This window comes from Crocodylus siamensis, chromosome 2 (assembly GCF_052110815.1).
Source record: "Crocodylus siamensis isolate JL-2025a chromosome 2, ASM5211081v1, whole genome shotgun sequence".
Taxonomy (NCBI): Eukaryota; Metazoa; Chordata; order Crocodylia; family Crocodylidae; genus Crocodylus; species Crocodylus siamensis.
In genome coordinates this window covers 46,458,466-46,480,993 of record NC_143396.1, presented here as the reverse complement: position 1 = coordinate 46,480,993, position 22,528 = coordinate 46,458,466, and the positions used below count along the sequence as shown (strand labels likewise).

Genomic DNA, 22,528 nt, shown 5'->3' with positions numbered 1-22,528 from the left:
GGTGGGGAAAGCAGTGGTGGAGAGCAAGGAGCAAGACCCCTCCCACTGCTCCCTTACCCCTTTCTCTCATTCCACATATAGTCTCATTCCACATACCATTTAGCAGCAGCTTTGAGAAGGTTAACTTCATACCTGTTCTAGTAGTCTCCCACGGGGGAGGTTGGGGTGTTGAGGCTGAGGAAAGGCCTCTGCCTCCTCCCTGCAGTGAGGGCCTCAAATCCCTGGACTGTGCTGTAGCAGGTAAGACTTTGTTTCCTACCACTTTTCTCCTGCATTCAGCACACTTCCCTCCTCCCAGCTCTGCCCAGGGCAGAGGAATAGGGAGTAGGCACAGACACAGAGGGATAGGCAGCAGGAGGGCACATGGAAGGGGCCAGGCAGCAAGCCTGGGTGAGGAGGGTGAAAATAGATAGCTACTTTTCAGTGCTGCAGACCTGAATGAGATGCCTAAACTTCAGAGAGGTGGGATTTCAAAGACATCCATGTTCTTGGTGATTTCTAGCTTAGGTAGCGCCCTGTTCAGGACTGTGGCTGAACACTTATAGTACCTACCTGTTAGGTACATTATATCATTTATTATATCTATCCTTCAGGTATTTTTAATGCAGTGATTCTCAGCCAAGATGTCACAGCAGTGCAGCAATTGTTCTCTGCAACAGAATAATTGCTTTATTTTTCTACACTGAAAAAAAGGGTGAAACCTAAGAGCACAGGTGTCTGATGCCTCTTGACTCAGGGGAGGCACATGCCCCCCCCGACACCAGTCAGCAGCCGATCCCACTGACTGGGGAGGTCCCCTGGTGACCGATCCCACTGACCGGCGGTGGGGGTGGAGGAGTCTCCTGGCGGCCGATCTCACTGTAAAAGCAGCTATGCCCCTTCTGGAACCCCTGTGACCACTTTTGCTGGCAGCCCTGCTCCCTGGCTGGCGCTCGCAGGGGGGGCACTGGTGCTTCAGCCTGCCCCACTGCCTGCTGGCTAAACAGGGAGCATGGCCTGACAGGGAGTACACTGGCACTCTCGGGGGTGCACAAGCACCCCCTTGTACCCCCTACGTGTCACCTCTGTCTAAGGGCATTTTTACATGTACTGTGGGAAATGGTGCTTGGTGCTTTTAATCACATGTATCAGCGTCACGATGTATCCCTGTGCTGAAAAAATGGCAGTAGGGCACTTTGAACTAAAGCTCATTGAACACTTTTTATTTCAAAGCACACTGCCGCTGCCATTTTTTTTCAGCACAGAGACGCACGGTGATGCTGATGCACATGACAAGGAAGGCTGCTGTAGCACGCCAGTTTTTACACTCTAGCAGACTGCTTTGACATGGTGGATTTCCAGGCTCCATGCATGTGTATAGGAGTCCTAAGAGCTGGCATTTTGCAAGGGTGCCTTGAGTCTGTAAAAGTTGAGGAAGTCTACTGTTCTAATGGACAGACAGCATCTGAATAGGACTTTGTGAATGCTAGGGCCCCAAGAGTGCCTGAGCTTTAGACTTAGGCATCTAAAGCGAGAGTTAGGTGCCTAAGCTCCCTCATGTATATACCCTTATTTATTTTGAATATGGCCCCATAAACCTATAACTGCTCAGTAGCTTAGTATTTGTCAGGAGTGAAATTTACTGTTATTCAGATAGCCAATTCATAGCTGATATTTCATGTAATGTCCTTATGTTCCATTGGAGCTTTGTTGATTTACATCAACTGATGTAAAATTCAATCCCCATTTTGAACTTTCTTTAAAGATAAAACTGCATGCATACTAGTGTGTTTACTTAGTTTATTCATACAAACAATGCATACACAAGACTGTATATTGTTTGAAGACTGCAATAGATTTCTAATTTAACAACTCTGTAACAAAATTTTAACTAAATTCAACATTTATGAAAATATAACTCTCTGATTGGGTAATTTTCCCAACAATACAAAGTTTACATAAAAACATTCAATATGATCTATTAGTTGCAAACAAGTTAGGAAAAGTCATTCAAGTCACTTATTATACTATATTGGCTTTTACATAGCACATTCACACACTACATTAAACCCCTAGGCTAGCATTCATTTCTTGGAAATTTTGTGGCATGGAGTTCTAACTTCCACAAAAGAAAATGTTGTTTTACTGAAATCCTCTGAAAAGTTTTTCAAGGACATGCCATGTTTAAGGTAAGTATAGGGGAGAAAGACTTCACACCATTTAGGTGTTAACAGCCATTTATTTTACTGAGGTGAGAGTGTTTCTCTTAAAAATAGTTGACAATATTTAACAATTTCTGTCCTGAAATTGATAAAACTGTACAAAAGGCTCAGAATAGGTGTAAAGTGGGAAGTGAAACATAAAGAAGCATATTAAGGGTATGTAGAAGTAAGAAATCCATTACAAATTGGAACAGTAAAGAACCTTTGGAAAACGTTTAGGTTATATGGAATATTTCAGCATGTATGCAGGCATATTCTGTTAGTCCCAGAGTATTTGGTCATTTGATCTGTGTTTTAACACAGGAAAAAATAAGAATGATAGTAAGGCAAATGTTATCAAGATTAATGTATGGCATGTCTGAATGCTTTCTTTTAAGACTACCGCAGGGATTTATGAGATATTTCAAAATTTCACGTAACTGGCAGAATAGTAACCGTTTAACATAAAGAGAAGTGAACAGGTATCTGACTGTTTATCTATAATGCCCTTTCTCTTTGAAAATATATTCTGTTTATCCAGTACTAATAAGCACAGTGAAAGAGACATAAAAACAACAGTTTCAGTGTTCAACTTCTATTATGACTTAGGTAATACTGTAAGGAGTTTTTATATTTTTTATCAGAATTCAGAAACCAGAAATCCCTGCATGTAATTTTTTGTTCGTTTAGATAAAGACCGATTTATCTGATAAATATCATATGCTGACTTGTTTGCTCATTAGCTCCCACTCCTTTCAAACCAAAGGTTAATCCCAATTAAAAAAATTAGTAGCTATTTATTTTTAAATGATGATGGAATGTATCAAGTGTTCCAGGTTGGCAGATGACATTTTGTCATTGCACCATCAAGCAGAAAAACATTTTTGCAAGTAGGTTTATAAACCAAGGTCAGTAGTAGATTTAGCTTTGTCCACACCCAGGTTACCTGGACTATAAAAAAGTTTTGCCTCCTCTTCCCATTAAGGGGAGTCTTATGTCTAGTTAAAGTACTGTCAACTCCAAAATAAGATATTCTAACACCTGTAGTAGTTTAACAATTGTAATAGTATTGCTAGAAATTTTTAGTCAAGGCCCTGGATGAAATCTTGGACTAACTCTTATATTCCAAAATTTTAAAAACCCTGCAGCCCATTGATTAAACATTTGCTTTGCATTTATTGTTTACACAAATGTTAGAACAACTGTTGCTAAAAATGGCCCTCTGCTGTTTTAGTTTTTCAAGAAATGCACTGTTGTTTATTTCTGAAACAGAAGACAAGTCTATACACATATATTATGTATTAAGATAAACTAGCTCAAGCATATGATCAGTTGTCAGCAGCAAAATTGTGTGTTCTGCAATCTATGGCTGAGCACACTCTGTCATAGCAATAATTGTGTTTTTTGGTTGGTGTTGCTTCACTTGCTTCGGGGTCTGTCACCGTGATGGGGCTATCTCTTGTAAAGACCTCAGTGGACTCTCTCCAAATACAGTCTGCAGTTGCTTTGAAGCTATAATTGTGACATTTAGGCCTAATCACTTGTGTTGCGTTGTTGAAAATTTGACGGCTATTTGAAGTAGCAATTTTAATTTTCAGTGTGGCATCTACTCGATCCACTACAGTGTAAGTACCTATGCTTCCATCATCAAAGCCTACAATAATATTCAAATGCCTCTGAGAGAGTGCAAGAAAAGTTGGATTTTTGTAAAGGGAACAGGCACCGATATTTTTACCATCTGCAAGTCTCATTACAGTTAAGCTAGAGACTGCACCATTATCGTCATCATCTTCACTACGAAAACAGATGTACACGAGGTAACGGCCATCACGAGACAGCCTTTGCCGCCAGATAATGCCAGGGGCATGCACTACACGAAGTTTGCCACTTTGTAAATCGAGCACGTTGATGTTCTCGTCACCACGGGATATAATTCCTACCTTCCCATTGGGGGATATTTCAAAGTCTTCTAAATTTTTTAGGAAATTGTTAGGCAGTTGTACACGTCTGCAGATTACTTCCTCTGTTAGACTCCAGATGTTCACGGTTTCAGTAGATGTTATAAATACAACAACATCTGGACAGTCTGGAATCAGTTTAATATCAACAATGGTTGTCCCATCATCACAACAAAACTTCTTGGTTATGCTTCCTGTCCAGAGACTTACTGCCAACACTTTATTCTTTGTCATTCCAACTACAAATGTATTTGCACTAGTTATAAATGCATTCTGTAAGGCAACTAGAATATTACAAACTCTGTGTCCTGTAGCCAGCCGCCAAACTCTGGATGCATTTTGTTCACAGAGTGAGACAACAAACTGATCATTATGAGTAATCATCAACTGGGATATCCTCTGCCCATTAATGCGGAAGATATTTTCACCACTAACAGCATGCCATACATACTGGCTACATTTGTCATCTGATGTAACCATAATTTCTCCAGAAGAGGTCAGCACACAGTTTTCAACAATACCTTCATGCTTGAACACAGCTTCAATGAATCCAGTGCTAAAGTTCCACTTATGAACAGCTTCTGATCCATCCAATGTATAAATTACCTCACCTCTGGCAGGCAATATTAGTCTCTGAATGGGTTTGCCAGATTTGTCAATGTTGGACATAGCAGTTATGATATCTATATCCCAAATGGAAAGAACACCACTAGTGGATAAGGATAGCAGCATATTATGGTGATTTGATTTAATTAGTTTGACTATGGTTCCTGAGATTTCCTGTAAGCTTGCCATGCACTGTCCTGTGTCTCTCCTCCAAACAAAAATGGCTGAGGTATTTTCCATGGAAGCAATTATACAATTGCCATTTTTGGATAACACTGCAGAGATAAAGCGCTCGTTGTGTTTTGCTCTGAACTTTTCAGCCACCTTCCAAACACTAGTGTTGAGAAGTTCAATACTGAGTGCTTTACATACTAAAATTGCACTTTGGTCCTCAGAAAGTTCAATGCTGACAACTTCACTGTCTTCTCTTCTACAATCAAAATCATCTGTCAGCTGGGGATTTGTGATTTCCTCAGTATTCCAAACTGAAAGGCCACCCTCATTGTCCACCATCACCATTTCTTGAGCTGTGTCCAGAACAAGAAGAAATTTCACAAATCCACTGGAAAATTCAGAGGTTACAGTAGACAGCTTCTCTCCACTGCCTAAATGAAATATTGTTGTGGTATTCAGATACTGCCCACAGAAAGCATAGACTCCATCTGGAGAACACTGCACACAAGTGACTTCATACCAGCAGTGGAAGTGATAAAGAGGCCATCCATAAAGTAGGTCTATTACAGTAACATCTTTGCTGGCCTCCAGCCAAGCAAGTGCATGATTAATGGACAATGTAAATCCATTTATAAAATTTGAACCACCCCCTACTCCACAATGTTTTGATCCCTTAATTTCTACTTCAGACAAAAGACAGGAATTTAGATTATCATAAATCAAAAGTGTGTTCTTTGTTGTAGCCACTACAAGGTACTTTTCATCACTAGTAAGTTTCATTCCTAAAATTACAGATGGAGCAGTTGTAATTTGCCTTAATAGTTGGCGAGTCTCTACATCCCATGTGCTGATGGAGCCATTTTCTAGAGCAGCAATAACTGTACTTGGATTAAAGGTTGGCAAGATTTCAGTGACATGCATGCAACTGGATGACAAGGGCAATCGTTCAGGGCTGTAAGTCACATCCATAGAAGAATGTAGAGGAACAATAGAGCAGTATTTAGGCCCATCTTTGTCACATTCTAAAAGGAGATGTCTAAGTTTAGGCAATGAGCTTACAACTGGAAGAAGCCTTTGTTGCAATTCAGCAGAGAGCGAACCTGGATATTTTGTCACTTTGAACTTTATACTGCGCAAAGTGCTTGCTAGAAATTTCAGCTCCTTTTCTTGTGAGTAGTTATAAGCCAATTCTACATCAGAAAGTGCTTTATCAAACTGCCCTATTTTAATCATTGTGTACAGCCAGCTGAAGTTCATTATGACACCATATAGCAGATCATCTGTTCTTCCGCATCTTGTCAAGTGATGTATGAGTTCTGTCATTTTTCTGTGATTGACAAAAAAGATGTCAGGCTCCAGTGTATTACACTGGAAAACCCATGGCTGTTCTGGTGACTGCCTGTCAAAAGCAGTCTGATCTATACAGTGCTTGTCTTCATCATTCATGTTTCTATCATTGTTAAGGCAACCATTTAAATATTGATCATTGTTGTAAAAGGATTTTCTTCGGCCACCAGACCAAACTCCAAGGAAATACTCTGCCATGTTGGTATGCATTTCATGTAAATCTTCCTCATTGTGGAGATACAGTTTTTGGGCAATAAGATAGAGGTGCCTATTTGCCCACACTAGCAGTGTTACATTTTTTACTTGCCTTTCTATCAAGTAGCCATGCAAGCCTTCCTTAAGTCTTGCAATGTATATGTATGGTACCCTCAATGGGTTACTTTGCCTGATAATCTCATTTAGTTCATCCATAACGCTATTATCAAGAGCTAAAATATCTTCCAGTTCCATTTCGCTTAGGCCAGATTTAGACATTGTGATGTAGCCAAGTGCTCTTGACAACAGTTTTGGTCCACACTTGCTTTCCAATGAGCAAAATAACTGCTCTATGCTTTCATGAACAGTAACACGAAGGGAGGACTCATCAACATCTTTGTGAGATCTCCAGTTTCTGACCTCTCTGAAGGTTAAGTTCACAAACATAGGCAATGTGCACTTTGAAAATGCTTCATTGACATAAATTTGTTGCCCTGATGTTACTTTTCTTTTAATTCGTAACAGCTGATGTTTCAGCACTTGGCTACACATCTTTCTATCTCTTGCAGTCAACTCAATATAGTTGTCATCTTCATGAATAAGGCACCTCAGTTTTTGCAGGATCCCATGTTTGTTCGGCAGTGTTGATAAGATTATCCGTACTGAACGGGGAAGGTGAATGGGGAGCCACCACAGCTTCCTAGCATCATCGTTATCTGAAAGCTGTTCTAGGGCATCAAATATTATAACCAGGGGTCTGTGAAATGACGATTCATTCAAGAGATTTATAAACAAATCTCGAAGATCATGTATCTTTTTGGGGTAACTTTGTACTAAGCAACGATAGTTAATTGCTAACTGTTCACAAATACTTTGAAGCAGATTCTTAAGATCTGTACTCATTTCTGTGAATCCCAAAAATCTTGTAATTACCACAGGGTCAGATTCTGGTCCCATCTCTTCCTGCAGCCACATATAAGCCTATAATGTAGAAGCACAGTTTTAATTAATGTCTAAAGTAACATAGCCAAATGAAGGACAACAGCAGAACATAGTATTTTGATTACAATTTAAGAAATAGTAGTACTTTTTTCAAAAGCATAAATTCTTTTTTTCAATTTCTGAGTGGAAATGTTCTTAATAGTGGGGTTCTAAGAGAGGGTAATATTTGTATGGACCAAATGAAATACTAGATTATATGTCATCTTTAACCCAAGGCATACTACCAAAGCACTGAAGTCAAGTTCTGCAAAAGGACGTAGGCTCCTATAATGGGATGCACATAGAATTAAGCACCTAAGTCTACAAATCTAGGCACCTGAAAGTTTGTTGTCAGCAAAGGTTTCCCCATTAAAGTTCCAGAGAAGGCTAGGGTTCTGCCACTTCATTTTCAGATAACTACCCCACATTGGCAGATAATGATCTGCACAGCTGAGTCTCCTATTTAAGCCCTTTTGGTATCCAAATATTAGGCAACCTGCACCTAAAGTTACCTTAGAGGCCTGATCTGCTAGGGTTTATTAAATCATAATCAGGCACTGAGCTATGGAGTCATAGTCCCTCTTGTGAGTGCTCTTTCTCTAGTCCCATGATTCTTGAACTTCTCATTGTACATTGGCAAAGCTTCAACAGGAGGGTAGAAAGCATGCCTCACCCCAGCACTGTCTACAGCCTAAATGGTTAGGGCACTCTCCTGCAAGGTAGATGATGTCAATTTGTATGCCTTCAGGCTGAGATACTGAACTTCCTTATTACATCAAATGTGGGTGCCACCCTCATATTTTTGAATGAAAGCACCTGTGGCTGCTGCGTTTTACACTCTGACTTCAAAGCCATTATCTAAAAGGTATGTACTTACCCTTCTTCCTCCTTTGGCTGTCTATTTGAATGAAAGTGGCCATGACATATGTTCTGTACTGAACACAAAGTCTATTTGTGGATAAGGGCCAGGTTTCCAATAATAAAACTATGATTTCAAATGAAGGGATGAATTCACAGGAATATGAATAGTGGTTGTTTTACTTTCATATGACAACCTGGTTAATTATTGGAAAGGTGTTCTGTGAACTAATGATCCTTGCAATTTTGAAATAAGTACAATTTCTGGAGAAATTCTTCAAAAGATGTGAAACAAACTAGCATAACTTCAAAAATGTGTTTTATTTGCAACGAGGATGAAATACCAGATAATGATTAAATAGTGCCACACTGTAAGGGCCTCAGGAAATGAAAAGGGAGAGAGAGGATGCCACAATGTGTTTTAATAAAATTATATATTTCATAAATTCATTCTTATCAGTGGTCTAGGAACAGGATAAAGTATTTGCAGTTATTTTAAAAAGCTCTAGTGTAACTACTTTTTTAAAGAAATATGATACGGAGTTGGGGACAACATTGCCTATTTTCCAAATAAAATTTCAGCGATGTGCAGAAGACTAGATTTTTCCCATATCAGGGGCTAATATTAGATCTGTTGATGCCACAATAAGGAAGAATGGGAATTACCTAGCATTACATACAATTCTGCTACTAAGATTTGCATAATATAAAATATGGTTTTTTTTGTTTACCTTCTTTGCTACTTCGCCTAACAAAAGGGTTTTTCCAGTGCAAGGTCCTCCATATATGATAAGAGGGTTAATGTGTCCAACTTTGCTGGGCAGAATGTATTTATGAACTATGTTTAGAGCCTCACACCTATACTCATAGAAAGAAGAGTATGTTTTACATAACGAAGAATGTTGAAGGACTTCATCATAAAGCAAGTCTGTCTCAGTGTCAAAATTCTGTTGTACTGTTGCCTGAATTATATCAATCATATCTTCATAAAACTGTTTACCAAGTCCTTCAATGTAGTGATTCTCCACATCTTGCGAATAACCAAGTTTCATGTCACAATGAGTAATGGAAGTATAGACTCTCAGATTAGATGATGCAACAATGGTTGGAATAAATTCATCTCTGAGTTTGATCAGTTTCTCAAGGGCTTCTGGATCCCGCATAAATTTTCCGGCTGTGTAAGTTACATCCATATATTTTCCCATCTCTGGAATTTTAACAAAACGTTCAATGTTGGCAATTTTCCGAATGTAACAAACACACTTCTTTAGGAAAGCTGGTGTCTGTTTTCCCAAGGCAAAATCAAATTCATCTTCAATGGCTGGGGGAGGAAAAAGAATATAGTCAATCTGTTAATGTTTTTTTGAAAATGATCATAGAAGAAAAAACATGTCTGTTTCCTTTAGAATAGAGCTATCCAACTGGGGTTAATGTGTGTCCCAGTAACATGGGGCAAGGCTCCTGTTACTATAAGGCAAAGGCGCAACAGACCAAGGCGTGCTACCAGATACAGGCAGCAGAGCAAGAATGACCTCCTGGAGAATAAGCAGCAAGGGGGAGCTGAGCAGAAGCAATACTGGGCTGCTAGGCAATACCAGAGTGCTACCTGCACAGCAATAGAACAGAGTCCTGGGCAAGTAGCAGGGAAGGTAGGGCACCCCAGCTAGGCATGCAGTGGCAAAAAAAAAAGGTGGCTGCTCTGGGAACTAAGGAGGTACACCTGTGGCTGATCAGGGGCGACATCTGCCAGGAGGGCGTGAAGTCCACTGATATGAACCCTGGCACCCAGGCCATAAAAGGCAGAAGGGTGTAAGCCTTGAGGAAGAAAAGAGCTCCTCCCAGCAGGCCATGGGGGGAAGAAGCAGCTGCAGGAGAAAAAAGGTACCTTAAAGCCTGTGAGGGAGCCAGTGGATTGGGACAAAACCTTTTAGCAACATAATGACCCAGACTGGGGGTTTGAACCTTTTTATTTGACAGCAGTTGCTGGTGTTTGGGTTTAAGTATAACCAAAGGACTAGGTTGTGTCTACAGGACTGGTTTGAAGATCATGCAGTAGAGTACCTAGAAAGCTTGTTTTGAGACCTGCATTAGGCAGGGACATGACATGTTGACACCTTGAAGCTAAGGTCTGAGATAATGGACCAGAGTTGAGGTCCTTAGCTAGTGAAAAAGGGCTGTTGCCTGAACAAGGGATTAAGGCCTGAGGGGCTGAATTTATGGGCTGGGCTGGGCTGGGCTAGGCTGGGCTGGGAGTGACTGAGTGACTATGGGAGAGGCTGGAGACCAGGATTAAGGCCTACAGGCTGCTATACAGGCCACTGAAGTATGGAGCCTTTGATTGAGCTAGCCAGAGAGAGGAGAAGGGCTGACCTTAGAAGTGCGCTAGAGTTCAGTGGCATCAGATTCACATCTCCCACAAAAAGGATTTACAGGCAATCTCGTGCATCATTCAGATTTCATCAAGAATCTGGGATAGTAGAGCAGGAGGTACATGTGTCTGCAATGCAGGGTGGCGTGGGGGAGGAAAATGCATGGAATATGTCCTGCGCAGCATGCAGCCTGGGACAGGGGGGCGGTGAGGCATGCATGGTTTTTAGCTGGGAGCCCTTAGCACCTGGCCACTTCAGAAGTTGTACCACCCTGCTCCTGAAGGTGGAAAAATACATAAAATGTATCTGTACTATTCAATTTAGTACTAGGGGTCAAGGTCATGTCAAAATTTGCCTTTTCTTCTTTTAAATTATGCCTGACAAATGTAAAGCAAAAATATGATTTGATACTTATGCAAGTTTATTCTATATTGGAATTATTATATATATATATATATATATATATAAAAATAATAGTTTGTGTACGTATTATAAAACTTACCAGAGGAAAGGTATCTCTTTGCTTGGCTGTGTTTCATTTTTCCTTTCTCATACAGCAACTTCACAGCAGTCTTAAAAATCCTCTTAATCTCTTCTGCTATGTCTTGCCATTTGCTCTTATTCATGGAATTTGCAGAAGATTCCATCTTTTAAAAACAATCATAGTTAAAGAGTATCTGAAACACCAGTTTCTCCATTGCACAAAGCATTAGACTATTATTTAAGATAATAATGCAAGAAGGGAGAATAAATTAAGTAAAACAACAAACACTTTTTAAAAATAATAAATATGTATTTGCTCACCCTTATGTTGCACATAATTGTAGGCTCCTGACAGACATTACACTAAAAGATGTGATTAACTGGCCAGATGCTGAATCAATTAATGGTGTGATAAGACAAGGTGTAAGCTACAAAGTTATTATACAAAGTTTGCACAATAACTTTGTGACTGATTCTTACCATGACTTCAACTGAATGTGTAACCAGAGCCCAGCCTCTGGAGCACATGTGGGCCTTAGACTTTTGTGTGCTCCAGAGTCTGCAAGGCCCTTCAGCTGACTGAGGCTCCTAGCCGGGGCAAAGCATGGTGCGTTTCCATCCCATCTTTAATTTTCTTTCAGGGGTCGTAATGTTAAAATAGGCTTTATTCTGACTACAGAATGTAAGTTTCCATGAACTGGCACAGTGGGTGATGCTAAATATAATTAGCACTATTCAAGGTTCAGCTTTTATTGTAAGAATGCCTCAGGTTAGAAAGTGGGATTTAAGAACTGGGTTTGGAGTATCATTTGGGGATGATAATTTACATTAATACTTGTCATAGGACCTATGAACTGAAAAACAGGTTCAAAGTGTCTCAAATTAAATGGCAAAAGAAGCTGCTGCATTTCAAAACGTTGGGATTTGTCTCGCTGTGCTTCGGGTACTCCTTTTCAGAATAGTGATGGTAGTTTATTTACCTCAGAAGGGTGTAAGGCTAACTCCATTAATGTTTGTAAGGTGCATTTTAGATGCCAGAATTCAGGTTTCCTCCCCTGCCAGATGGTAACAGCTGCTACCAGTTTAAAGCAGGAAAGGAGGTGTAAACAACTTTTTATTTGTCTTTGATTGCTGCCTGCATTGTAATGATAACAGCACGGGAGAAAGGGCAAGCTCACGATGCCTCAATTCCTTTCCTCCAGAAGCTTTTTAACATTCTGTCTGTTACATCCATGGTAGACTATATTACTGTTGACTTACGAACCTTTCCTGCTTGCTCTTTTGGGTCAGTAGCTTGGCAAAAAATATACAATCTTAATAAACAAAAATATAAAAAAATCTCTAGATTTATTTAACAATACTTTGGGCTCAGCAAAACTAAAGTTGTGCAGTTTGTTGTTTTTTCCCTTAAAATAAGTATTTCAAAATCTGCTACAATAAACTTTCTTTAGCTTCTTAAGTCCCCGCTGAAACATTTTTTCATGTGACAGAAATTGCATTTGGTAACATGGTAAGTGCATGTGATTATTTAGTTCCCTTTCCTCTGATACATACAGTACACGCTGAAATGAAGTGACATTCTGATATTATTTGGGACATATCTATCTTAATATATTTTTTCTGTAGGCCAAATTCTGCCCTTGGATGCATCATGCTTATTGTTTACGAGCAGTTTTTATTATGGTCAAAGTAAGCTATGTGTACAGATGGATGGTGACAACAAATTAAACTGTTCAAAAATATGTTACCAAAAGACTTTTTAATGCAATATGAGCACTGATTCAGGACACCATATATGTGTATACTTGACTATAAACATCTGACTAACTTTAAACATGTTTAAGTATTGTCTAATTTGAGGCCATAGGGAAAAATTAACAGTTTTCCAGTAAAAATCCTTTTAATGGGGTTTTGATGCAAACTAGTACAAATGCTGGGAGGAACTAAGACTTTCCTATTTCAACAAGGAAGAAGCACACAGGCATTGATCCTGCTATACCACACACATTCATGAGCTGTAACAGTGATCAAAGCCCAATATAACTACCATATATGTGTAAAATCTGTAGCCTATGGGCAATTCTTATAACTAACAGCCATTGCATATCATTACTCCTGGGCCCTCTGACTCCTTCAAAATAATGGTAGAGAAGACCATCAGAGGACCACATTGGTATGTGGAAGCAGATATGGAGGTTTGTTTCACTGGGACCCATATATGCATAGTGAAAGGCGCTAGTGGATTTAATTCACTATGACTGCTGTGTAGAAGGGATGTGTTAAAGAACATAGAAGTAACTTACAGTGTTATGGTAGTTCTTTAGCATTTCAGATTTTGGTCTGAGGTAATATGCTGGTGGTACTGCATTCTCATCTCTGCAGTACCACTCTTCCAGAAGCCTGGTCTCCAGCTTTGCCTCCACAGCAGCATCTATAATCATTTCAAATTCTGAAGATTCAACTTCTCCAGGTATTCGGATGCTTCCATATTTTTCTCCCAATAGGCCCTGTGTATTTGTAGGAAAACAGGGGTTTAGTTTCCTTTCTAGTGATGATAAAACTCTATGGCATAACTGCTTGTCTTCATAAGAATTATTATGGCACAGTTAACAGTTTAATCACTTTCAAGTTACTAGAAAGTAAATATAGCTACTATTGGGAAAGTTATACTGAATGACATTTGATTCAAAGGACTTTGATAAAATTGCATGTTTATTATCTTTTTAATATTAAAATTAATAGAAGTACAAGCATTCAAGTACACTGATATTATTAAAACATAAGCTCAAAATACAGGTTATTAGTGCAATTATTATATATTTATATAGTCTGATGGTTCAGATGATAAATCAGCATGAAATCTTGTGTGCAAAAGGAGCTTCTCTGTCAGGTAGGTAGGAAGGAAGTACCATGCAGGTTCTACCCCATGTTTATGGGCATTGCTGTTTATTAACCTGAATGACCTTTCAGTATGGCAGGCATTCAAAGCAGCAAAAAAGCCTAATTAATTATATAACTGGTTCTATGCAACTAGTCTAATACTAGTATAGCAAGACATATCACCTTTATGGCCAGAATCCCCCAGTGAGAGTGTGGTATAAAGCAGCTACACTACACTGTTGTCTAGTAGTCCATAGTCTCTGATAGACAGCATGATACATTTTCCTAAAAGCATTCCAATCCTGCATGATGTCAGTATATTTTAAAGGTAACTTTCTATCAATTTCGGCTTGTGATTCTCAGATTAGTTCGTAAGGTGCACAGATTTGGATTGTGGTGTCCCTACGTTCCTTCTGGGTCTCGTGTATTTTTGTACAGTTGTACATTTTTGCCCCTGCTGGATGAAACTTCACATGCCATTTTCAGCTTGATGATAAAATTAAAAATGTAACTATGGTTTACAGCAACAATTATCCAGATTACCATTTTACAACCACATGCTGCTTCACTGTCTCAAGAACTCTCAGTAGCAGGAAATGTTGAACATACTTGCCTACACAGTCACCCAGTGAATGGAAGGGGAGATGAGAACTAATTTAAATACCCAGATGCATACATTTGATGCAGTAAGATAAAGATTTTTAAAATGTCAGCTCTCAAACTGTGATACTTCAGGTTTTTCTAGTGAATCATGGGGGGAGGAGGGTTGCATTACATTACACGGAGATGATGTTGTATATAACTTTTTTGTACAATATATTTTGAGCATTTGTCCCTCACCATAAAAACAGAATTGGGGCATATGGAAAAGTTTGAAAACATTGTTCCCAAAATGAGCAAGTAAACAGATAACTCCTAAATAGTTAGGAACATAACTGGGAACAAAAGAGCTGCAAAAAAGTACTTTTTTGTATTTTCCATATAGAACTTTTCATATTTGCAGGTATTTGATATTTGTTTTGGACTCTGAAAATCCTGACCTACTGAAGCCAGTGGGAGTTTTCCCACAGACTTTAGTAAGTCCAGGACTTCACCCTATTTTATTATTTTTGATTTATTTGTGTTTAGTTTTGTTAGTACAGAATCTGAAATTACAGAGAGAGAGTACACTAACAAGTGGCAAGAGACAGTGTAAATCTATTAGTTAAAGTTCTCATGGAAGTAATGTTTATCTAGGCAGTATTTTAGAAATGCATATTAGTAAACAGGCTTTGAATTACTGAGACTAATGGTTTTTAAATAAACTTGAAACCTAAATAAACTTTACATTAAAGTATTCATCATGGTGGGAAACTCTACCTGTTTAGTGGACACCTGTGTACTTGTTTGTCTGTTATTTTTTGTAGTTCTCCAGCTACTCAGGTTATGCATGGAAAAATATTCCCATTTTTCTTTTTTCAGGAAAAATTATGAACTCATTTTCTATCAGGGTAAAATTCAGCCCTGTCCAGCAGGCTAGTACAAAGCTTATGTACCAAGTCCAACTTAGATGGTACAGAACATTTTTAAAAATAAACTTCACACTCTTCCAAGCTCCACCATATGAATTTTGCACTTTTGTATGGTAATTATTATTTGAAATTATTGTGTTTATGTATTTGGGCTCTGTGAACTCAATGGAGAGTTTGGTCAGACAAAAAATGGTAGAACTCGAATTTTTATCACGGTCAGGATGTGGGTGGTGGAAACAGGGAAAAGTATGAATGAATATAGGTTGCACTGCAAGGTGAAGGACTGCAGCCTCAGATGATAAGGCAAGAGAGGAAATGAAAAACACATTGTATGAAAGAATGTAAGTGTAAATGTTCCATCATTTAGGCTAGGGACAGACATTACACATAAATGGGTTTAAACCTGTAACAGAACAGACATTCAGTGCACATAAACCAGTTTCAAAAGTGCCCAAACCAGTTTGAGATGCACCTGGTTGAATGTAGTATCAGACTTAACTGATTTGTCTCAAACCAGTTTATATGTCTGTCCCAGACCCCTTCCTGGTTTAACTTAAGCCAGACTCCCCCAGCATGCTCCTTGGGGCGAGTAGGGCTCTCTGCTCCAGCCACAGGGCTGACCCTGACCCTCTGATTTCTAGCTCGACCAGGGACTGGCCCTAGCAGAGACATTTCCTGGCATGGCCCCATTAAGAGAAAGTGGGCAGAAAGGGGGGAGTCAGTTCTTCCCTCCTTCCCCTCTTCCTCCACTGCAGCTGGGGTAAGCCTGTCTGCTGGGGAGCAGAGGGGAGGGGACTGTGGCAGTGGCCAGTGGGGCTGGCAGACCCCAGCTGCAGGGAAGGGACAGAGGGAGGAATTAACTCTTCTCCCTATCCCCTTTGCCTTTAAAGGGGCCATGCTGCATTGTCCTGCAGTGTGGGGAGGGAGGCTCTGTTTTGTGCTGGTGGGCGGACTCTTCTCCCTCCACCTCCTCCCCTGGTGGGAAGAGGGGGTCTGTGTAGTGCTGGAGGAAGACTCTTCCTCTTCCACCCCCCACCACCACGGGGCTAAGAGGCAGAGGGGGGCTCCATGTGATGCTGCCCAGCCCCACAGCAGGACTCTTCCCTTGCCTCCCCACTGTGGTGGGAACTCTTCCCCCTCCTCTTCCTTTTCTCCCCCACCTCTGAGTGGGCCCAGATAGCGCTGGCAGCTATCTGGGCCCCATGCAGTGCTGGCTGGAGCCACACCTGCACTGGGCACGAACACCCTGACCTCCCTGCCTCCTGCTGCTACTAGGCAGTGGGGGCTGCATGCCATGGGGGGAGTGTCAGTTGGGACTCCTACAACCTCCCACCCTCACCCTGCCCAGCTGAGCTCTGTGCTCCCACTGTCCCTCAAGGGGGAAGGGCGGGGAAAGAGTTCCTCCTAGCACGGAACAGAACCTCCCCCAGCCCTTGGGGAGGAGGAATAGGGGGAAGAGTCCTCCTCTAGGGCCAGGCAGCATCCTGTAGAGCCTCCACCTCCCCACTGCATTGTGATAGAAGAGATGCAGGGGGAACAGTTCCCTTCCGAGGCCAGGCAGCCTCACAGAGCCCCCAGTGGTGGAGGGGGAGGGGCGAGAGGGAGAAGGGGAAGAGTTCTCCTCTGGGTACAAGCAGCCCTGTGAGCTTAGATTGCTCCTGGCTGTCAGGGAACAGCGGGGGCAGGCAGAGCTCTTCTCCTCTGCCGCCTCCTCCTCCTCCTCTTCCTACCCCACTCCCCAGAGCAGCCACTCCCTTTTCCTCCACCCTAGGAACCCTGCATGCCAAGGCTGGGACTTAAACTCCTCAATCTTACTCAGTTTCCCTGTGGAAGGGAGGACTGCTCTAGTGCCCGTGTTTCTGGCTTGAGCCACTGCAGGCACATGCCTGCATTTCCTGAATGGAAAGGGAATGTCTGTCTGCTTGGAAACTAATTTACTCTCTGCAGGTTAGACCAACCTAAAAAGATTGAATCAATTTAGACTTGGGCTTTTTGAATGTCTGTCCCTAGCCATAAGAAGAGGTACCCAGTGTACGTGAAGTACCCCAATAGATGGAGGAAATGATATAGATGCCCTATTTCCATTATCCCCTCCCCCCCGCCTGTCTTCTCAGTGGGGAGCACATGGATAGTAGCTAGCTACTAAGTGCACTGTACCAACTAATTTCTTCTCTTTTCCCATGCTACAGAATTTTTTAAAAGAAACCTTTTTGGTAGGTACTTGTGGGGAAAAAAAAAAAAAAGCCCTCTTTTTAGATGCAAACGAAGCTGATGGAACTAGATGGCACTATTTCAAAGTGTGGGAGTGGAAATACTTCTGAGTTAAAATCAAATTGGAATACTCCTATCTAGAAATGTGGTAATGCATGCAGTACTAGGCAATTCACCATATTGCTAATGCCCAAAGGTGCCACTTAGGTATTGCAATGAAAACTCCTACATGCTCTGCTACACAGTAGAATTCTGATCCTAGGGTTCAAGCTCCTGCCTGTATCAAGCACAGCAGCAGGATTTTAACTTGACTCTTCTACCTACTAGTTGAGTGATCTAACAAATAATTCCTCCCTTAAGCTATTTTTTGTGCAGGCTGCATCATCTGTGGGGTTGGTCATGCTTGTAAGATATATGGAAGAATGGCTATTGGAGCTTGGACTTCAGCTGGGGCTCCAGGCATTTTGTTAGCTCTAGAAAAGCCTCAGCATTTAGGCAGCTTTGTGTATAGCTGCCAACAGAAATCTAGGCAGATACAGCATTTAAGCACCTCGGGAGTTACCAAGCAGTGCAGCAGCAGTTTTGAGGATATTCATAGATTCATAGACATTAGGGCTGGAAGGGACCTCAGAAGATCATTGAGTCTAGTCCCTTCCCCAGGGGCAGGAAGTCAGCAGGGATCATAGGATCCCAGCAAGATAAACAGCTAATGTCTCTTGAAGGTGTCTGAAGTAGGTGTTTGAACCAACTCTGGCAGCAGTCTATTCCAAACCTTGGAGACTTGGACAGTAAAGAAGTTCTTCCTTATGTCCAGCCTGAAACGGTCATGGAGGAGTTTGTGACCATTCGATCTTGTTATCCTTTGGGGTGCTCTGGTGAACAGATGTTCTCCCAGATACTGGTGAGCACCCTGATAAACTTATAGGTGGCCACCAGATCACCCCTAAGTCTGTGCTTTTCCCGGCTGGAGAGTCCCATGGCTCTCAGCCTCTCTTCATAAGGTCTGTTTTCCTGACCTCTGATCATGCACGTGGCTCTCCTCTGCACCCTCTCAAGCTTCTCCACATCCTTTTTGAATTGCGGAGCCCAAAACTGGACACAGTACTCCAGCTGCAGCCTCACTAAGGCCAAGTACAATGGGAGAATGACGTCCTGAGATTTGCTTGAGAAGCATCTATGGATGCAAGCCAGCATTTTGCTTGCTTTACTAGCAGCAGCATCACACTGAAGGTTCATGTTCATCTTGCGGTCAATCATGACCCCCAAGTCCCTTTCGTCTGTAGTGCACTGCCGAGCCTATAAGCATGCTGCAGGTTTTTCTTTCCAACTTGGAGAACCTGGCACTTTTCAGTGTTAAACACCATCAGGTTCTCATCCGCCCATTTTCTGAGCCTGTCAAGGTCAGACTGGATTGACCTCTGGCCCTCAGGTGTGGATGCTTTACCCCAGAGTTTGGTGTCATCAGTGAACTTGGCCAGTCCACTTCTGACACCACTGTCTACATCATTAATGAAGATGTTGAATAGTATAGGCCCAAGGACAGAGCCTTGACGGACCCCACTGGTCACAGCACATCACAATGATTGACTTCCATCAACCACCAACCTCTGGGTCCTACCATGGAGCCAATACCCCAGCCAGCAGACTGTGGTGAGGCCGAAGCCCCAGTTAGCCAGTTTTGCCATGGGATACCAGATCGAAGGCTTTTTTTGAAGTCAAGATATATGACATCAATCTCTTCTCCCTTGTCCAGATGATAGGTCACCTGGTCATAAAAGGAAATAAGATTGGGCAAGCAAGACCTACCCACAACAAACTCGTGCTGGCTATCCCTTAGGATGTTGTCATCAGCCAGTCTGTTAAGAATGGCTTCTTTGATAATCTTTTCTAAGACCTTACCCAGGAAACAGGTCAGGCTGATGGGCCTGTAGTTTGCTGGATCCACTTTCCTCCCTTTCTTGAAGCTAGGCACCACACTGGTGTTTTTCCAATCTTTTGGCACTTCACCAGAGTGCCAGGAGTTCTCATAGCTCAGCCCCTGGCACATATCTTTGATGCTAGCCAACTCCTTGAGTACCCTGGGGTGTAAACTGTCAGGGCCGGCTGACTTGAAGGTATCCAGCCTCTCAAGGTGTTCCTTCATGAGGTCAGCATTGATGGAGGGTTAGGAATCTCCCTCACCCAAGCCTCCCGTAATGGGACTGGTGAAAAACCAACACAAAGTATCCATTTAGCATGTTAGCTTTTTCCTGGGCATCAGTTGTCCTGTCTTGTTTAGCAGGGGTCCAATGGTGCCCTTGCTTTTCTTCTGGCTCTCCAAATATCTAAAAAAGGACTTTTTTATTGTCCTTGATACTTGTAGCTAGTTGTTGTTCAGTCGCAGCCTTGGCTTTCCTGGTTCACTCCCTGCAGGTCTGGATCAATGCAGAATATTCCTCCTTGGAGGTGGATCCAGTCCTCCATCCTTTGTAGGCCTTTCTTTTTAGATGCAGGTCTGCTAGTTCCCTCGAGAACCAAGGGAACCGAGTCCTTTTGCTGCCTTTTCTCCAAGATGGACTAGATTCTGCTTGTGCACCTAGGATCGCTCCCTTGAGGAGCAACCACTTGTCCTGAACTCCCCTCCCCTTTGGGTGGGTTGTGGTCCTTTAGGGTCTCACTGATGAGCCTCCTGTGCTTGTCAAAGTCAGCTTTGCTGAAGTTGAGGACTTCTGTATTGCTGACTGACTTGCCAGCTTTATGGCTGATGGTGAAGGTGATCAGCTCATGGTCACTGTCACTCAGCTTCCCTTTGATTGTTAGGTCACTGATTAGGTCATTCCCCGTCGCCAGTACCAGGTCAAGCAGCACTTTACGTCTTGTCGGCCCGTAGACTTCTTGTGTCAGGTAGAGCTCATCCACGCAGGAGAGAGAGCTTTACAATTACTCAGATTTGGTCAAGCGCTCTTCCCATGAGATCTCTGGGTAATTGAAGTCTCCCATGACAACCTTGGGAGCCATGACAACCATGCACCGGTAGCATGCAGCCTCAGCCAATTCCCTGACGAACTTCTGGTCAAGCTCTTGATCCTGGGTAGGAGGTCTGAAGTAGACTCCCACCATTGTGTTCCCTGTGCCATGTTCCCCATGGATCTTAATCCAGAGGGTCTCCAGTCATTTACCCTGAGCACCAATGTCAGTTTGCAGGGATGCATAGCTTTCCTTGACACAGAGCTACACCCCCGCCCCTTTTGTCCACTTGATCTCTCCTGTACAGGGTATAGCCGTCTATACCAGTGGCCCAGTCATGGGTGGAGTCCCACTAGGTCTCCATTATCCCTTTGACATCATAATTATTTGTGTTAAGCAGGAGGACAAGTTCCTCCTGTTTATTCTCCAAGCTCCTAGCATTTGTGTATAGGCAGGCAAGTGTCCCTCTGGGGGCCCTTGTCCTGCCTACAGATCATTCCAGGGCTGGGGCGGGGGTGGGCTCCCTTAAGTGCCTTGGTCTGCTGGCTTTTCAAGGGTTGTTTGGTGGGCCAGCAGTGGTGGTACTCCCTCCATCCCCCGGTCGACTTAATTTAAAGCCTGGTCAAGCAGGTCAGCCAGTCTTGCTGAGAAGAGCCCCCTCCCCAGTGGAGAGAGGTGGAGGCCATCCCTTCCCAGCAAATCACTGCCTCTCTCACCAAAAAAGTGGACTGTGGTCATGGAAGCCAAAGCCTTCCCAATGACACCAGCACCACAGTCTTTGGTTCACTACCTGGATCCTCCTCTCCCTCCTCAGCTAGTAGCCCAAAACTGGGAGGATCAAGGAAAACACCACCTGTGCCCCCAACCCCTTAAGCCCTGCTCCCCAATCCCTGTAGCGCTTCAGGACCCAGCTGGGATTGCTCTGAGCTGTGTCATTTATGCCCACATGGATAAGGAGCATAGGATAGTGGTCAGTGGGGTGGAGGAGCTTAGGGATCTTCTCCACAATGTCTCGGATTCAGGGTCCTGGGAAGCAGAAGACTTCCTGGGCTAGGGGGCAATCTGCTGCCCCAGCCCCTTCAGTCCCCCTCAGGATAGTCTCCCACGACAAACACTTTGCGTTTTGTTTTGGGGAGAGTGGGGGTGGTAGCTGCAGTTGAGCCTGTGTTGCCTGCAGGAGCTGGCAGCTTGGCAAGTGCTGCTGGGGCTGCAAGAGGTTCATACCTGTTGCAAAGCTCCAGCGGGGGTGTGGCAGGGCACTGTGTGTGCCTGCCACTTTAAGGGCCTGGAGCTGGCAGCCATCAGGACCATTAGGGCAGAAATTTTGGATCTGGGGCTGCCAATATAAACAGGGCAGTTCTGTGGCTGGAGGCCAGGCAACAACATTGCCTGGCTGGAGGGCTGCTAGTATCGTCTGGAGGTAAGGGAGGAGCTGTAGGGGATGGTAAGGAGGCTCCTAGTCCTGGGTATGACCTAAAACTTCACCCTGCAGTGGGTGGCCTGGTGGGGTTCCCAGTGGCACAGGAGCCCCCAGGAAATGCCAGGCCAATTACTACCCCAGTGAAAGGTAGGTTGGGGTGCCTTAACCCCTAGCCCCAACTGGGTGGGTTACCCCTTGTTTTAGAGGGCCCAGAGAGTGGACCCTCGGAGAGAGAATTCTCGCCTGCCATGCAGGAGGCCCAGGAACAGGCCTCTAGTGGGAGAAGGGCCTGACATTAGGGGTCCATCTCCTGCTAACCATCCCTGATGGCACGCAGTCTCTGGACTGCGGCCTGGAGCTCCTCCAGCTGGCATGCCAGAGACCTCAAAAGGGAGCAGACCTCACAAGG

General features: G+C 42.8%; 1 protein-coding gene and 1 long non-coding RNA gene across 4 annotated transcripts in view; one reads left to right on the top strand and one right to left on the bottom strand.

The window, feature by feature from the left end:
• LOC149870184 (uncharacterized) overlaps positions 1 to 22,528 on the top strand; it is a 60,902-nt gene that overhangs the window by 14,885 nt on the left and 23,489 nt on the right. The window lies entirely within an intron of this gene.
• NWD2 (NACHT and WD repeat domain containing 2) overlaps positions 1,774 to 22,528 on the bottom strand; it is a 131,175-nt gene continuing 110,420 nt past the window's right edge. For both annotated transcript variants that reach the window (XM_090035732.1, XM_090035733.1), the window contains 4 exons: positions 13,455 to 13,658; positions 11,171 to 11,315; positions 9,031 to 9,620; positions 1,774 to 7,441 (listed from right to left, as the gene is read on the bottom strand). In XM_090035732.1, the coding sequence (XP_089891858.1) occupies positions 3,509 to 7,441; positions 9,031 to 9,620; positions 11,171 to 11,315; positions 13,455 to 13,658 (4,872 nt within the window). In that variant the 3' untranslated portion in view covers positions 1,774 to 3,508. The remainder of the gene's footprint in view (positions 7,442 to 9,030; positions 9,621 to 11,170; positions 11,316 to 13,454; positions 13,659 to 22,528) is intronic.